The 15704-nt window shown below is 48.2% G+C and overlaps 1 protein-coding gene across 2 annotated transcripts in view; it reads right to left on the reverse strand.

Moving 5' to 3' along the window:
* Positions 1-348: 348 nt before the first annotated feature.
* The window catches only part of Polr3a (polymerase (RNA) III (DNA directed) polypeptide A, 155kDa), a 47903-nt gene continuing 32547 nt past the window's right edge, over positions 349-15704 (reverse strand). For both annotated transcript variants that reach the window (XM_013025685.1, XM_013025684.1), the window contains 10 exons: positions 11834-11920; positions 11666-11748; positions 10972-11142; positions 9752-9845; positions 9503-9595; positions 7582-7746; positions 6238-6402; positions 5862-5993; positions 3698-3830; positions 349-891 (listed from right to left, as the gene is read on the reverse strand). In XM_013025685.1, the coding sequence (XP_012881139.1) occupies positions 743-891; positions 3698-3830; positions 5862-5993; positions 6238-6402; positions 7582-7746; positions 9503-9595; positions 9752-9845; positions 10972-11142; positions 11666-11748; positions 11834-11920 (1272 nt within the window). In that variant the 3' untranslated portion in view covers positions 349-742. The remainder of the gene's footprint in view (positions 892-3697; positions 3831-5861; positions 5994-6237; positions 6403-7581; positions 7747-9502; positions 9596-9751; positions 9846-10971; positions 11143-11665; positions 11749-11833; positions 11921-15704) is intronic.

Below are 15704 nucleotides of genomic sequence, written 5' to 3' on the forward strand. Positions count from 1 at the left end.
GGTAGCACAGGCAAACTGGACTGGCTGCACATCATTTCTATGGACAATGCCAGGCTTTAGGCAGCCTGTCCCCACCAACTCCAGTGAGGCTTCTACAGGCCACAGAGAATAGGTTTGGTTCTTGTATTAATAAAGAGCCTCCTGCTGCCAGAGGTAGATGGCAGTAACAGGTGGCTGAGTGTTGACAGACGATATTTTGGAGCAGTTTGGGCTGAGTGACTGTCTTAGCTTAGTTACTGATTCAAAATACTCCCATTTGCTTAACCAGTGACACTTGGAGGCTGGCTTTTTTGGTTTCTATAGTTTCTTGGTTTGATGAGTAAAATGAAATAATGACAACTCCACATCTCTCAAATGGAACAAATAAATAGTAGTAACATTATTTACACGAGTATGTCACAATTGAGGAATGGAAAACCAGTAATATGTCCTAGCCTGTGTGAGGCTGGAACCACACTAGGAGCTGCTGGAGGGGACACAGCACACTGGGATGGGCAAGGATGCCTGGCTGGACCACCCATAGACAGGTAACAAACAAAGCCCCAGTTTCCCCAAACTGTAGTGCAGGTGGCAGCAGGCATGGGCTGCTCCCTATATGAGGAGTGGAACTGTGGGACTCCAGGGTCTTCTCCAACCACCAGCACAGACGGGAGCCTCTGGGCTTGTCCCAGGAAGCAGAACGCTCTTCCAGCTGTAGACGGGCAAGGGGGGAAGGTCAGTTATGGTCTCCTCTTCTCCTGGACTATGTGACAAGGGGGATGTGGAACTCATTTGTGTCGAAGATCAGGGGCCTTTTGGGGGGGTCCGGGTCCCTGTTGGCCTTGTGGAGCAGCTTGAAGAGGCCCGTCCCGATGCTCATGGGGATTCCCATGATGATGCATTCCGACACTCCTGCAAGCAACCAGGACAGGGCTCAGGGGGTGCCTTCACATGGGGGCGGACTTTCACACAGAAGGGAGGCAGGGAAGCAGGCAAGGTTAGGGACTTGGTGCCTGAAGGCTCCTCTGCACATTAACTGGTGAACTGGCCCCTGCACTGTGCTCCTGGCTGGGGACAGGGCCTTCTGTGCCCCAGGGAAGGACAGTCACAGCGCTCAGCAGGGTGTTGCAGGCAGCCTAGATACTTCTCTCCCACCTGAGTCCAACACAGCCTATAGGCGCTGTCTTTAAGAAACTCTACTCAGCCAAGGGCATTTGTGGCTCATGGTTGTAATCTTTCTTTCTTTCTTTTTTTTTTAAAGTTGGTTCTAGGGCTTGAACTCGGCCTGGGCGCTGTCCCTCAGCTCTTCAGCTCAAGCAAAGCGTTCTACCACTAGAGCCTCAGCGCCAATTCTGGTTAATTCTGGTGGTTAACTGGAGATGAGTTTCACAGACCTTCCTGTCTGGGCTGGCTTTGAATCATGTTCTCAGATCTCAGCCTCCTGAGTAGCTAGGATTACAGGCATGAGCCACCAGCGCCTGGCATCATGGTTGTATTCCGAAGCTACTCAGGAGGCTGAGGTCCGAGGACTGGCAGGAAAGTCTGTGAGCCTCTTATTTCCAATTAACCACTAGAAAAACCAGAAGCGGAATGGTGTCTCAAGTGTTAGAGTGCTATAGCCTTGAGCGAAAAGAGCAAAAGGACAATACCCAGGCCCTGAGTTCAAGCCCCATGACAAAAAAAAAAGAAATGAAGAAAGGAAGACCAGCTTCCAGCTTCCCGTTAGCAGAGGGTTCTAGAAGGAAGGAAACCTAGGGTGGTGGTGAGTACATGGCAGTGCCCCTGGAAAGCACAGCAGACAGCGCTATCTGTGCTCAGAGAAGGGTGGGGCCAGGCTTCCAGAAGCCCAGGCCAACAACCCTTGAAGGGCTCTAGTGCAGCTTTTAAAAACTGCAAAAGCAAATAAGTGACAATTACGTCCTATGCTAACATGGAACCAGAGGCCAATAAGCAAACTGGACACAGCATGCAGTGAGGGCCAACATGGTTAATATGTGTGAAAGGACCAGGAGGAGGGGAACTTCAGAGTGGGGTGGGGCAGGGGGGCTGTCAGAGGCCCACACAGGGGTCAGGCATGGCAGGGTAGCAGGTAGGCACTGCAGGGTTATAGCCTAGACCCAGTTTCCTGGCAGCAGGGCTGGGTGCTGGTCGCAGTCCTAGGTGCTTTGGCCTGAGCCTGGGCCCTCTCCCATTCCCACTGTATTCCCCTCTAATCTCTTTTCTTCTCTTCACCATCTTTCTCCCTCTTCTGTGTCTCTGTCTTGACTGCCTTTTTGTCTTTTTGGTAGTACTGTGGATTAAACCCAGGGTCTCTTGCATTTTGCATGCCAGGTAATACCCCACACTTCTAGTGTCCCCCACCTGCTCTTTTTAAAAAAATCAAAGCCTTTATGGAACTCTCCTCCTTCAAATGTCCCGCATGTAAACCTACACCCTCTTGTGTCCCTTTTAGAAGAAAAAAATGTGCAGGGTTTTGTGGGCCTGTCGCACAGAGGAGGCTGATGCAGAACCACCTGGGCTACATATCGGGGAACAACAACAACAACAAAAAGAGAAAGTTATTATCTTTGGGGCAAAAAATGGGTGTGCACTCTGAATGAAGCCTGACTGGACCACCCCATATCTGACAACTCCACACAACAGCAAAGGGCTCCTGGGAAGCAGAGCTCCAGGTTTGTAATGCCTGCTTAGGTCTTTCAGTCTTTCTGCTGTGGGATTTGGGGCAGGTTACTGAACTTCCCTAGCCTTAATCTAGTAATTCTGCCGTAGCCCCGTAAGGTCTTACTGTGGATTCAGAGAAGCCAGAGCAGAGCTCAAAGGCAGTGCTGACCTCGGGTGGAGGTGCTGTCAGGTAGACTCCTTCTCCTCAACCACTCTTTAGAGGTTCTACACTCTTAGTGCAGGAAGGCCAGGTACAGTGCAGTGCAGGGCCATATGCAACTTGTGTTGCCCTGTGTCTTCTTGCTGTTAAAGCACCGGGGGCCTATACCTCCTGGTGTGTGGAGATGCTCAGCATACACAGGCCCCACACGGGCTCAACAAACATCAACCAATGTAAATGGTAAGCTTTCTGCCTTCCCAGGAAGCAGGACAGGAAGATAATCTTGCTGACCTCAGGGGGCTGTGCCACTGTCCCTCTGTGGGCCTTGGGGCACCTGGCAAATCAATGTGGCTGTCTACATCTAAAAGGGATTAAGAATAAAAAACTTAGTAGGGCGCCACACCTATAATCCTAGCTACTCAGGAGGCTGAGATGTGAGGATCGTGGTTCAAAGCCAGCCCGGGTAGGAAAGCCCATGAGACTCTTATCTCCAATAAACCACCAGAAAACAGGAGTAGCGCTATGGCTTAAGTGGTAGAACGCATGCCTTGAGCTGAAGAGCTGAGGGACAGTGCCCAGGCCCAGAGTTCAAGCCCCACAACCAACAAAAACAAAACAAAACAAAACCTGTACATGCTCAGATTTAGTCTTTTCTTCTCGGATCCCAAACTGTCTATTGACAGAGAAACCTCCTCATAGACTGGGGAGGGAGAATGCAGGGTACCACAATCAGGCCCTGGAGATGAAAATCCAGCAGTTCCAATTCTGTGACCTATGACTTTACTCTTAAATCAATGACCCCTGCCTGCTTAGTTTTTTTTCACTACTGAAGTCCAAGCTATAGACGAGCTAAGAAATAAAGAACTTTGATATGGCTCCTAGGAAAGTCAAACCTACCGCACACAGAGTCCTTCTGCCCAAAGTAGGCTGCATCAAAGAGATGGTCAGCGGTCTTCTCAAAGGAGGCCAGCATCAGCACACTCTCCTTCATCTTGGCCAGGCCAAACCTTGTGATGCCCAGCACTTCACCCTGTCAGGAGACAGACACGGGTATCCTGAGCCAGTCAGAGGAAATCAAGGTGCCCTGCATCCCCTGCTCAGAACCAAGAAAAACCAAGCCAACTGCTATTCCAGTCGTGTTTGAAGGCCTGTGCTGTTGGCCTGCCTCAGTGCCACAGGAGAGACAGCTGGTCACCAATGGCATGGAGCCGGACACCTGGCACCTAGAAGCTATAGAACTAAGAATTCACAGTCTAACTTAATAAGAGGGAACATTTCTTCTTTATCAAAGCTCAAAGAGCTAAAGAAAGAGTATTAATTCAATTTAGAGACTTCTGTCATTAAAAGAAAAACGCTTATAAAAACATGGCTGAAGGTTTAGTTAAGCTGCCAGAAGAAGACAGAGGGAGTGGTAGCTATCTGCAATCCCAGCTACTGGGAGGCGGAGGTAGGAGCCCTGTGCCAGTGGCTCACGCTTGGAATCCTAGCTATTCCGGAGGTCGAGATCTGAGGAATGAGGTTCAAAGCCAGCACAAGCAGACAAATTTAGTTACATAAGTCAGAGTAACCAAGTCAGAACTGGAGTTATGACTCAAGTGATAGAGCACCAATCTTGAGCAAAAAAGAAGAGTGAAAACACGAGGCCCTAAGTTTAAGACCCAGGATCATAGGGTTGGAGGCATGGCTCATAGAAAAAGGTTAGCCAATGAGCTAATGTATCAGGTACTGAGCTCAAGTCCTGGTCTTGGATTAAATAACAACAACAAAAACACTGGGGACAGGCTACACTGGCTCACACCTGTAATCCCAGCTAATCAGGAGGCTGAGATCTGAGGATTGTAGTTCAAAGCCAGCCTGGGCAGACAGAAAAGTCCATGAGACACAGGATACCTGGGCCAGAAGATGAGAGCTGTGACTCAAGTGATAGAGCACCAGCCTTGAGTGAAAAGCAAAGGGAGAGTACAAGACCCAGGTACCAGTTGGTTAAGCCCCAGTACCAGTACAATGAGCAAGACTGAACATGGAGACTTGAATTTGACAGCCTCTCTTCAGAGTGGCCATTGTCCCAACTTGGGTTTCTTATTTGGTGGTGGGGATGGAACCCAGGGCCTCACACATGCTATGCACGTGTTCTATCACTGAGCTCACACCTGGCTCCCTTACATGCTTTCTACATGTCCTGTACTGGCTAGACCAGGGAGGATTGTGAAAATCGGCTGTCCTTCAGAACTGCTAAAGCCAATGCATCTTCATTTTTTTTTTTTTTTTTTTGCCAGTCGTGGGGCCTGAACTCTGGGCCTGGATGCTATCCCTCAGCTCTTCAGCTCAAGGCTAGCTACTCTACCACTTGAGCCAGCCACAGCACCACTTCTGGCCTTTTCTGCTTATGTTATGCTGAGGAATCGAACCCAGGGCCTCATGAATGCAAGGTAAGCACTCTACCACTGAACCACCTTCCTAGCCCTTGCATCTTCATTTTTGTACTGGTCCTGGGGCTTGAACTCAGAGCCTGGGTGCTGTCTTTGAGCAAAAAAGATCAAGCGAGGCTCTAAAACTTGAACCATAGCTCCAATTCTGGCTTTTTTGGCAGTTGATTAGAAATAAGAATCTTTTGGACTATTCCTGCCCAGGCTGGCTTTGAATGATGGTCCTCAGATTTCAGCCTCCTGAGTAGCTGGGATTAGTGACATGAGCCACTGGCACATGGCTTGCAAATGCATTTTTTAGGGGGAGGGCACAGGCAACTAACCCCTGCACCCCACCCTTAGTCTTCTTCAGGTTATGTTAGTTTACTGTTAGGAAAAAGTATGGTGAATGGGCCAATGGCTAGTTTTGCTTTAGGATCTCACTTTAGTTCTTACCTGGGTGTGAGTTTCCCATGATGCTGCAATGCTCACATTGGGATCTTACCAGAACACTTGCCTTTGGCTTTTGCATGATGGTGACATCTTATTTTCTGTTGAGCAGCCATTGAGACATTATATCTGAAGCTCATGGCTGTATTTCCCTCACAGTGGATTTCAAGTCTCCCAGATATGCCAGAACCTCCCCTCACACGAACCTTATAGGTCATCAGGTCAGAGAGCAGCATCACGTGCCTCCGGTCAATGCTCATGCCATGGTTGACCATTGTGTACTGGATCTCGTTGATGATAGTGGTCCTGGCAGCCTCGATGCCCAGTGTTTTCTCAACCTAGAGAGTGAGGGATGAGTGGGAGCAGGCCCTCTGGCTGCTCCTGCAGCTTCTGTCTACTTCCTCCTCTACCTGGCAAGCTCAAACCAAACCCAGCCTCATTCCCCAGAAATGGCTACGTAACTTTTAGTGGAGACCCAGAACAAAGGCAAGGCAAGGGAGGTGTGCTGGAGAATCAGCTGAGGGCCTGTGGGCAGCATTGGGGAGACAGCCTCCTCTGGAGCAGCTCTGGGCTTAGTGGTACCTCATAGGTGTTATTAGAGGTGGTCCGGGTGCCCTTCACACCATGGGTGGCCATGACTGCCCGCAGGTTGTCGCCTTCTACCAAAAGCTTGTACTTCTCTTTCCCACTCTGCTCGTCGATGTGGATGACCGCTCTGGACACCTCTGGGATGCCTTGCACCACCACCTGGACTTGGAGACACATGGGCCTGAGAGCCTGAAACACCTTGGCCCCACCAAACTCTGGGTTAGTAACCTCCCCGCCCCCCCATTCCAAGCAGAGCTCACCAGGAATGTATTAAACCTAGGAGGCCCTGGGTGCTGTCTGGGCTCAGGGAGATGAGCAATTCAGGGGACTCTGTCTCACTCTACAGTAAGTTTTATGAGATCAGAATTTGATGGGTAGGGTTGATGTGTCAGTGCTAACACAAAACCCACCAATCCTTTAGTGGATGTAGTCGTGAAGCAATTAGGAAAGTGCTAGGTGCTGGTGGCTCAAACCTGTAATCCAGCTACTCAGGAGGCTGAGATCATGGTTCCAAGCCAGCCCAGGCAGGAAAGTCTATGAGACTCTTCTTCAATTAACCACTAGAAAACCAGAAGTGGTAGAGAGCTATCCTTGAGCAAAAGAGCTCAGGGACAGTGCCCAGGCCCTGAGTTCAAGCCCCATAACTACAAAAGAAGAAGAAAAGCAGAAAGCAGAAATCAGCAGCAGAAATCATCAGCATCAGCAGCAGCAGCAGCAGAAGAAGAAGAAGAAGAAATAAGAACTAGGGGACAGCTAGGTGCTGGTGGCTCACATTTGTAATCCTAGGTATTTGGGAGGCTGAGATCTGAGGAACACAATTCAAAGCCTAACCAGGGCAGAAAAATCCAATTAGCCACTCCAAACCCAGAAATGGAGCTGTGGCTCAAAGTGGTAGAACACTCACCTTGAGTACAAAAGAACAGTGTCTAGGCCCTGAGTTCAAGCCCCAGGACTGGCACAAAAAAAGTAAATAAAGAAAATAATGAAAAGGCCGGGCGCTGGTGGCACGCACCTGTAATCCTAGCTACTCAGGAGGCTGAGATCCTGAGGACCGAGGTTCAAAGCCAGCCCAGGCAGGAGAGACCGTGAGACTCCTATCTCCAATAAACCACCAGAAAACCGAAAGTGGCGCTGTAGCTCAAGTGGTACAGCGCTCGCATTGAGCTGAAGAGCTGAGGGACAGCGCCCAGGCCCAGAGTTCAAGCCCCACGACCGACCAAAAGAAAAAAGAAAATAATGAAAAGGAAAGAAATCAGGGCCATGTCCTGGACTCACTGTCCTCAGGTCTTCAGGCCCTACTCACTACTGGCTTCACCATGAGAAGCAGCTCTGCCTCACCTTGGGGAGGTCCTCCTTCAGGAACTGCAGCACGTAGTACATAGAACTCTTGCTGTTCTCTCTGGGGGTGACACACACCACAGCCTCCCCGTGGACAGCCACGTCACCTGGCTTCACGCGCAGCTTGGACGTGCAGATGGAGTAGCGCACGGTCTCAGCGTTCACCTGTCAGGCAGCAGGGCCATCACTGACTTTACAGACTTCTGTCCCAATGCTCCCATCCTGAATTTCATGACTTCTAGAAGCCTTTCGGTCATTTGTAGCACTCATCACCCACCACACAGAAACTACCTGTTTACAATCTATAGATAGCTGTGCTTTAGTCACAGAAAAGGTAAATTTTCACCCCAAGCATGAATATTAGCCCCATGAAAAATTCATGCTCATTTCATGACAAGATACAACCCCCCTCCCCTTCCCCCAGTCTAAGTTCTGGGGAGGCTGGAGGGCATAATGATTTAAAAGCTTCTGTGGCATCCCCCCCACCCCCCTCTCCACCCACTGTCTGACACCACTAGTTGCTGTGTGCTACACTCCTGGATGTAACTTAGCTCCTTTTTTGGCAGTGATGAGGATGAACCCAGGATCTCATGCAGGCTAAACACTCTACAATGCGCTATATCCCTGACCCATAATTCGGTTCCATCTCAGACCTGTAAGAGCCACAGGGTAGGTATCAGGAGACAGGATGGAGGAGTTCCCAAACTGTTAGACACTACATGAATGTGGCAATTGGGTATGACTGACAATGTTTTCAAGGCTGACACATGTAGGCGTAACTATCTGAGAGAGGAGGGTATCAGAGTCACTCAGTCTGCAGCATGTACCATCTGCAATCTGTCTCATTGTTATGCACCTACAAACACCAGTTTAAGAAGCCAGCTTATTTGGGCAAGGTGGCTTACACCTGTAATCCTAGTTACTCAGGAGAATGACATTAGGAGGATTCTGGTTTGAGGCCAGTCCAGGCAAAAGGTTTATGAGACCTGCAATTCAATAGAAAAAGCTGAGAATAATGGTGTGCACCTGCCATCCTGGTTATGAGGAAAATATAAATAGAAGAATTATAGTCTAGACTGGCCTGGGAAAAATTGAGATACTATTTGAAAAATAACAAAAGCAAAAAGGTCTGGGGAGCATGGCTCAAGTGGCAGATCATTTACAATTTCCCAAGTTTAAACCTAATCCTGCCCAAAACAAACAACAACAAAAGGGAAAGTAGAATTCTGCTTTCTTTTCTTAGTTTCTTTCTACTTTCAAATAACTTATTCTGTTTACCTTAAAAAACAAAAATAAGGCCAGGTGCCAGTGGCTCATGCCTATAATCCTAACTACTCAGGAGACTGAAATCTTGAGGATTGCAGTTCAAAGTCAGCCAAGGTCGAGAAGTCCATAATTATCTCCAATTAATCACCAAAAAATGGAAGTGTAGGCCCTAAGCTCAAACCCCAGTACCAGCGCGTGCGCGCGCGCGCACGCACGCACGCACGCACGCACGCACGCACGCACACACACACAGACAGAGCCATGTTGACATAAGCCTTTTGCCTACAAACATTCACTGAATCAACCAGCCAGCCAGCCGCAGTGCTAGGGAGCCACAGGTGGGAGCCACAGGTTTTGAGTAAGGCACTGCAGCCCTGGACTGGGCAGGTGGACAAAAAGACCAACTGTCCTGAAACCATGCCACAGTGAGCTGGTATTCTGGTCTGCACAATGTCCACTAGTGTCCTGTGGGCCAGGCCTGTGCTGTGTCAGCTCAGAAAGAGGATGGGGTGGAGCCTCAGGATCACAAACAGCAGAGGCCAAGTGAAGCCCTAGCATGGTGTTCTCTGCCTGTTTAGCTCTGGCCCTCAGGTGTTACGCCCTGCCTTGGGACAGGCGGGATGATGTCCTCCAAACATTTAATTACATGACTCACTTCCAGTCTCAGAAGTCTGATCCGTTCCAGAGAAAGCTTGATGAGAATAAAGCAGTCATCGGGAAGAAACACTTCTTCAATATACTCTGAAATCTGTGGTGTCCAAAGACCAAAACATTAGCTAGCCTCTCCCCTCCTTAGGGCACGCCCCTTCTAGGACTGTTCCGTCCACTGCAGCTGCCTTGGGCCCTCCACCCCAATTCCCGGTGCTTTTACTCTCATTTTCTTGTCATCCAGAGGGTTTCTTACCTCCCCCAGGAGAGTTTTCTCAATTCTGCCTTTCACAAGGCGGGCGTAATCTGCATCGTCATCCTTGTCTAGCTGTGCTGTGATAATCGGAGTGCTGCAAGGAGGAGGAGAATAGATTACTGCCCAAGGAAAGGGCTTGTCTGCAGAGCACTGCTTTATTAAAGCTGAATGCTACTTGCAATCTGTCATGTATTAGTACCTGCAATTTGTTGAGCATTTACTGGGTTTCAGGCTCACTATAAAGGCTTCACTTACCACCGCCTTCCCCCCCTCCGCCCCCACCTTTTTTTCTGAATTTCCCCAGGCCATTCACTCTATTGGTGAATGAAAAGATTTTCAGAAACTCCTTCCAGACACAAAGGGAGTCCTATCTCCTCCTCCTCTCTGGTCTCCAACAGCAGTTACTTTCTGTTCCCTGAGTAAACTGACCCTTGGTGCATTTCAACTTCCTCCAATGCTCTCCCCAAACACCTGCTCCTCTCAGCCCGCCATTGCTCGGGACGCTATCCCCTGAACTCCCACTGCTGGTTCTGCCCTGATGGTCAGAAGCAGGCAAACCACCTGCACTTTGGATGTCCAGTCACTCTTAGTTTTTACTTAATGCCACTCATTGTTCTTAGTTAGACTTATATCTTAGGTAATCATGATTTCTGTCCTCAAAGGCAATGTAATATCTACTTCCTTTAGTTCTTCCATCAATCTCAGTATAAAATCACCAGGATCACAGAGTCTGGACCCAGATGAATGACAGACCCATTAATTAGGTCTACTTAAGTTGAAATAAAATCTCTACAGACATACTGCTCTAGTTTTCCCAGTCTTCTCCCCCTCCCCTTCAAATGATGTGTGACCATAAATAAAAACATGGCTTTCATTTTGGCTTCACATAGTTTTGACCTGAGGGACTTTTTTGGGGGGGGCTGGGGGGGGGAGGAAATGGGTCAGAGGGGTAATGTCATGGGGCTAGAACTCAGGGCTTAGGCACTGTCCCTGATCTTTTTTGTTCAAGGCTAGTGCTCCATGAATTTGACCCACAGTACAACTTCTGGTATAAGAGCTACAAGTCTCATAGACTTTCCTGCCATGGCTGGCTTTGAACTGTGATCCTCAGACCCTAGCCTCCTGAATGACTAGGACTACAGGTGTGAGCCAGCAGCAGCTGGCTTCAGGGACTTTTTACAAAGCGTGCCCCAGGGTGTGTTCCATTAGGAGACAGGCACCTGATGGCCTTGGAGGCATTGATGATCTCTTTGATCCGGGGCACGCCCAGGGTGATGTTCATGGAGGCTACACCTGCAAAGTGGAAAGTCTTCAGGGTCATCTGGGTGCCTGGCTCGCCAATGCTCTGGGCACAGAGCGCACCCACTGCGGAGCCTGGCTCCATCTGTGCCCTAGAAGGGAAAGGCATAGGTGAGGACACAGTGTGACCAAGAAATCTAGTCAGAGGGCTAGGGATCGGCTTCCAACAGAAAACAGATGCCATTACAGCCAGGAAGGACCTGGCAAGGTACTAGGCTGACTGCTGGAAGAACCCAGCACAGGCTTGGAACAGAGGGTCTGAGGATACAATGGAGTTCTGCATGGTCAGCATGTGACGAACAAGCCCAGGATACACTGTGTGGAGAAGTCCTACAAAGTCTCCGATCACATGTGCTGTAGGTGGACAGTGCAGCTGGCACCTGCCATATAAGTTAAGTGTCTTTGTGGAGGAGGACACTTGTCAAGTTTCTTTGTAGTGATTTCCACATCCAGGAGCATCAAGCCTGGCAACCCACTAAATAAGTAAGAAGTGACACCTCCAACCCTGGAAGTAAACGGTGGTGATGTGGATTCTGGACCTATGAGGAAGAAGCAGGAAAGACACCAGAGGCCTATGGTGGATGCTGGACAGCCTGTGAGAGTTAGCATTCTTACCTCATGTACTTATCCCTACAGGTCTCCAGAAACTTCTCTATTTGGGTGGGGGTGATCCGGTCCAACTGGTACAGTACTCGGGGCTGGAGGGACAAAACCCGAGAGCATAGTGAGGGCCAACTGTGTTAGCAAAAATCTGTCTCCTAACATGTCTAGGCAGACTAGTACCTCTGTTGTGCCGTTATCGTTGATGCCATATTTATCTCTGGTTTTCTTGATCTTTTCAGAAACCCCCTTAATGAATTTCTTTATTTCCTGAAAGGTAAGAGAGGAAATATCAGCATATGTTTCTCATTAACTTGGATGAGATCACTTAATAACAGTCAGTAGTACATGATGGCTATTGCATTTTAGTGGTAGCTAAGCATGTGGTATCAAGTACACAATATAGGTACCGATTCTGTTACAAAGTGGTTTTCCCAGAGGTCACCAGGCCACTAATATGCCATCATCAACTTCACTGGCTCCCACAGCACTGCTATTAGGCCCCTACTATTCCACTCGGGGTGGAGAGCTCATTCTTACCTTCCTAGGAGGCCAGGTGGCTGGCCTTCATACACTCAATACAGGCATAACTGTACTGTTACACTTTGTCACTGTACATGGACCGATTCTCGGGATTCTTCTGAGGCTATGTTGAGGACTAAATACTACCAGTGAAAGCACAGCTTTACAGACTCCCATGCAATTTTGAACATGTGCAACAAGCTTACATTCTTTTCAAAGGAAACACTGGCTGCTCCTAGCTCTCCTTGCTCTCACCCTCACCCTTATGTCTCAATCCACTCTGCACACACCTAGAACTCGCAGGATTCCTGAAAACCATTGTTAAAGCCATGAACAAGGAGCTGGGAATGTGGCTTTGTGGTAGAGTGCTTGCCTGGTATGCATGAAGCCCTGGGTTTGATTACTCTACCACCTAAACAGAAAAAGCCAGAAATGGTGCTGTGGCTCAAGTGGCAGAGTGCTGGTCTTGAGCAAAAGAAGCTCAGAGACAATGCCGGAGCCCTGAGTTTAAGTCCCAGGACTGGCAAAAACAAAACAAAACAACAACAACAAAAACAACAAAGCTAGACAAGGTTTCTGCGAAACCTGGAAAAAAAATGGATTTTTTTTTTTTTACTACTGGGAATTTGATTTCAGGGTCTCTTGCTTGCTAGGCAGGTGTTCTACCATTTGAACCTAACCCCTAATCTATTATCTGTTATTTTGTCTTTTAGCAGTGTCTTGAAGTTTTGTCTCGGCTGGCTTCAGACCTGTATCTTCTCCTTAGCTGGAAACACAGGGACACACTACCATGCCTAATAGCGCCTCACTTTTTGCCCTACTTGGCACTGAACTATGATTGCCTGATCATCACCTACCAAGTAGCTGAAATTACAGGCATGAGCCACTGCATCTGGCCAAAACACTTCAACTACTGTTTTTGGGACAGTCTCACTATATTGACTGAGCTGGTCATTTACTTCTAGGTTCAAATGATCATCTCATTTCAATCTCCCAAGCGACTGATACTACAGGCATACCACCATGTTTGTCTATGTTCTTATGTTTAAACAGCCTTAAGTCTCTTTGTGAGGCAGCATGCCATTAGTCATGTTATCTTACTTAAGTCAGAGGTACCAAGGGGCCAAAAAGAGGTCAGATGCTCTCTCTGAAGTCTGCCATCTCCAAAATCAGCTATCTGGACAGAATGGGTATGTAGTGGTACACTCAAGAGGTCCAAGGATTCAATAGGCCAGGGCAGGAAGACAGAGTTCCATGTCAGCCTGGACTACATAGTTAGAATCTGTCTTTTAAAAAATTAGAAAAGGGCTGGGAAGGTGGCTCAGTGGTAGAGCCCCTGCCTTGCATGCATGAGGCCCTGGGTTCAATTCCTCAGCACCACATAAGCAAAAAGAAAGAAAAAGAAAAAAGCCGGAAGTGGCGCTGTGGTAGAGTGCTAGCCTTGAGCTGAAGAGCTGAGGGACAGCGCCCAGGCCCAGAGTTCAGGCCCCACAACCGGACCCAAAAAAAAAAACCCTTAAAAAAAAATGAGAAAAGATAAGCTGGGCACTGGTGGCTCATGCCTGCAATCCTAGCTACTCATGAGGCTGAGATTTGAAGATCATGGTTCAAAGCCATGGTGGGCAGGAACGTCCATGAGACTCATCTCCAATCAGCTATCAAGAGACCAGAAGTAGAGCTCTGGCACAAAGTGGATGAGCATTAGCCTTGAGCACAAAAGCTCAGGGAGAGTGCCCAAACACTAAGTTCAGGCCCCATGACCAACAACAACAAAAAAGATGTGTGAAGAAAAAATGAGGCCAAGCACTGGTGGCTCATACCTGTAATCCTAGCTATTCAGGAGCTCAGGAGGCTGAGATATGAGGATGGAGAGTAAAGACTCTTATCTCCAAAAAGCCAGAAGTGGAGCTGTGGCTCAAATGGTAGTGTTAGCCTTGAGCACAAAAGCTCAGGTATAGCACCCAGGCCCTGAGTTCAAGCTCCAGGACTGGCAAAAAAAGGAAGAAAGAGAGAGGGGGGGAGGGGGAGAGAAGAAGAGAGGGAGAGAGGGAGAGAGGGAGAGAGAAAGAGAAAGAGGAAGAGAAAGAGAGAGGAAGGAAGGAAGATAGGAAGGGAAAAGGGGACAGGGGCAAGACCAAACACCAAGCAGACTCAGAAGTCGTCATCTGTGAGCTCTGCACACATAAGGAACAAAGACACAAATCACCATTACCCAGCAGCCACTGGGGAGAACTTCAAAGCAGTCACACACAGGAACATGCTTCCAGTGGCTTGCTTTACAAAAAAAACAATACCTTTCTTTCCTTACACAAGAGTTAGGGCTCACTTAGTGGAAACAAACACAGAAGTAAACTAAGAATTCGGCTGAATCAACCCATACGTACTAGAGAGAACACACCACACAGCATGGCCAATGCAGGCAGTTAAGCACACGGGCAACCACAGCCTGCCCTGTCAGCTCTGGTGTGGGCTAGGGCTGGGGAACAACTGTTGCCTTACACAAATCTATTATGGCTAGTGGGTTTTTGACCCTCTCAGCAAATCTGAGTTTATCAGATTAGGAGCTATGGAATGGCATCCCCAGAGCCTGCAAAGTTTGTGCTACATGGGGCCAGCAGCACCAGCGTCCTTTTTTTGTGGTCGGTCATAGAGCTTGAACTCTGGGCCTGGGCGGTATCCCTGAGCTATTCAGCTCATGGCAAATGCTCTACCACTTGAGCCACTTCTGGTTTTCTGGTGGTTTATTGGAGATAAGAGTCTCATGGCTTTCCTGCCTGGGCTGGCTTTGAACTGCAATCCTCAGATCTCAGCCTCCTGAGTAGCTAGGATTACAGTCGTGAGCCACCAGTGCCCGGCCATTAGTGTCCTCTGAACAGACAAATTCTGCTGGCAGGTGGTCATTTGAGAAATTGGCCAAAGGTAAGAAAATAAGTGGGCCAAAGAGGAGCCCGTGTTTGCCAGAACCAGCGTACAAAGAGCTGAAGGGCCGTGGGAGTGGATGCCCTTTATGCATGGCACTCACAGCATGCTCACACATCACCTCATTATATCTCTCATAGCCTGTCTCAGTCAAGGTCTTTGAGTGGAGAGAAAAAAAATAAGCAAACATAAGCATACAGAAAAACTAAATGATCATATAAAATAACATTTATTGAAATGAACTCCAGGACTCCAGGAAATAGAAACAAAACGTTTTTTTCTTTGTTGTTTGTGCTTTCTTTCTGTCTTGTTTATTCACTTAAAGGTCTTTGGGAAGGTAAGGGGGGAAGATACAGAAATGGAGGGACAAAGAGTGAACAAATGCAGCAGTGGTACACACTAGACACTACGTGGAAAATGAACTGTACAGCTTATGGGTGGGGATGGGAGGGAAAAACTGGGAGAGAGGGAAGGAGTGGCATTGTCAAAAAAGAAATGTACCCATAACCTGAGTTATGTGCTGTAAACTGTCTGTACAATAGCTTTATAATAGCAATAAAAAAATTTTAAAAAAAAGAAAAAACAAATGGCAATTCTTATCAACTTAAAGGAA

The sequence above is a fragment of the Dipodomys ordii genome, unplaced genomic scaffold, assembly GCF_000151885.1.
Source record: "Dipodomys ordii isolate 6190 unplaced genomic scaffold, Dord_2.0 Scaffold86, whole genome shotgun sequence".
Classification (NCBI taxonomy): Eukaryota; Metazoa; Chordata; class Mammalia; order Rodentia; family Heteromyidae; genus Dipodomys; species Dipodomys ordii.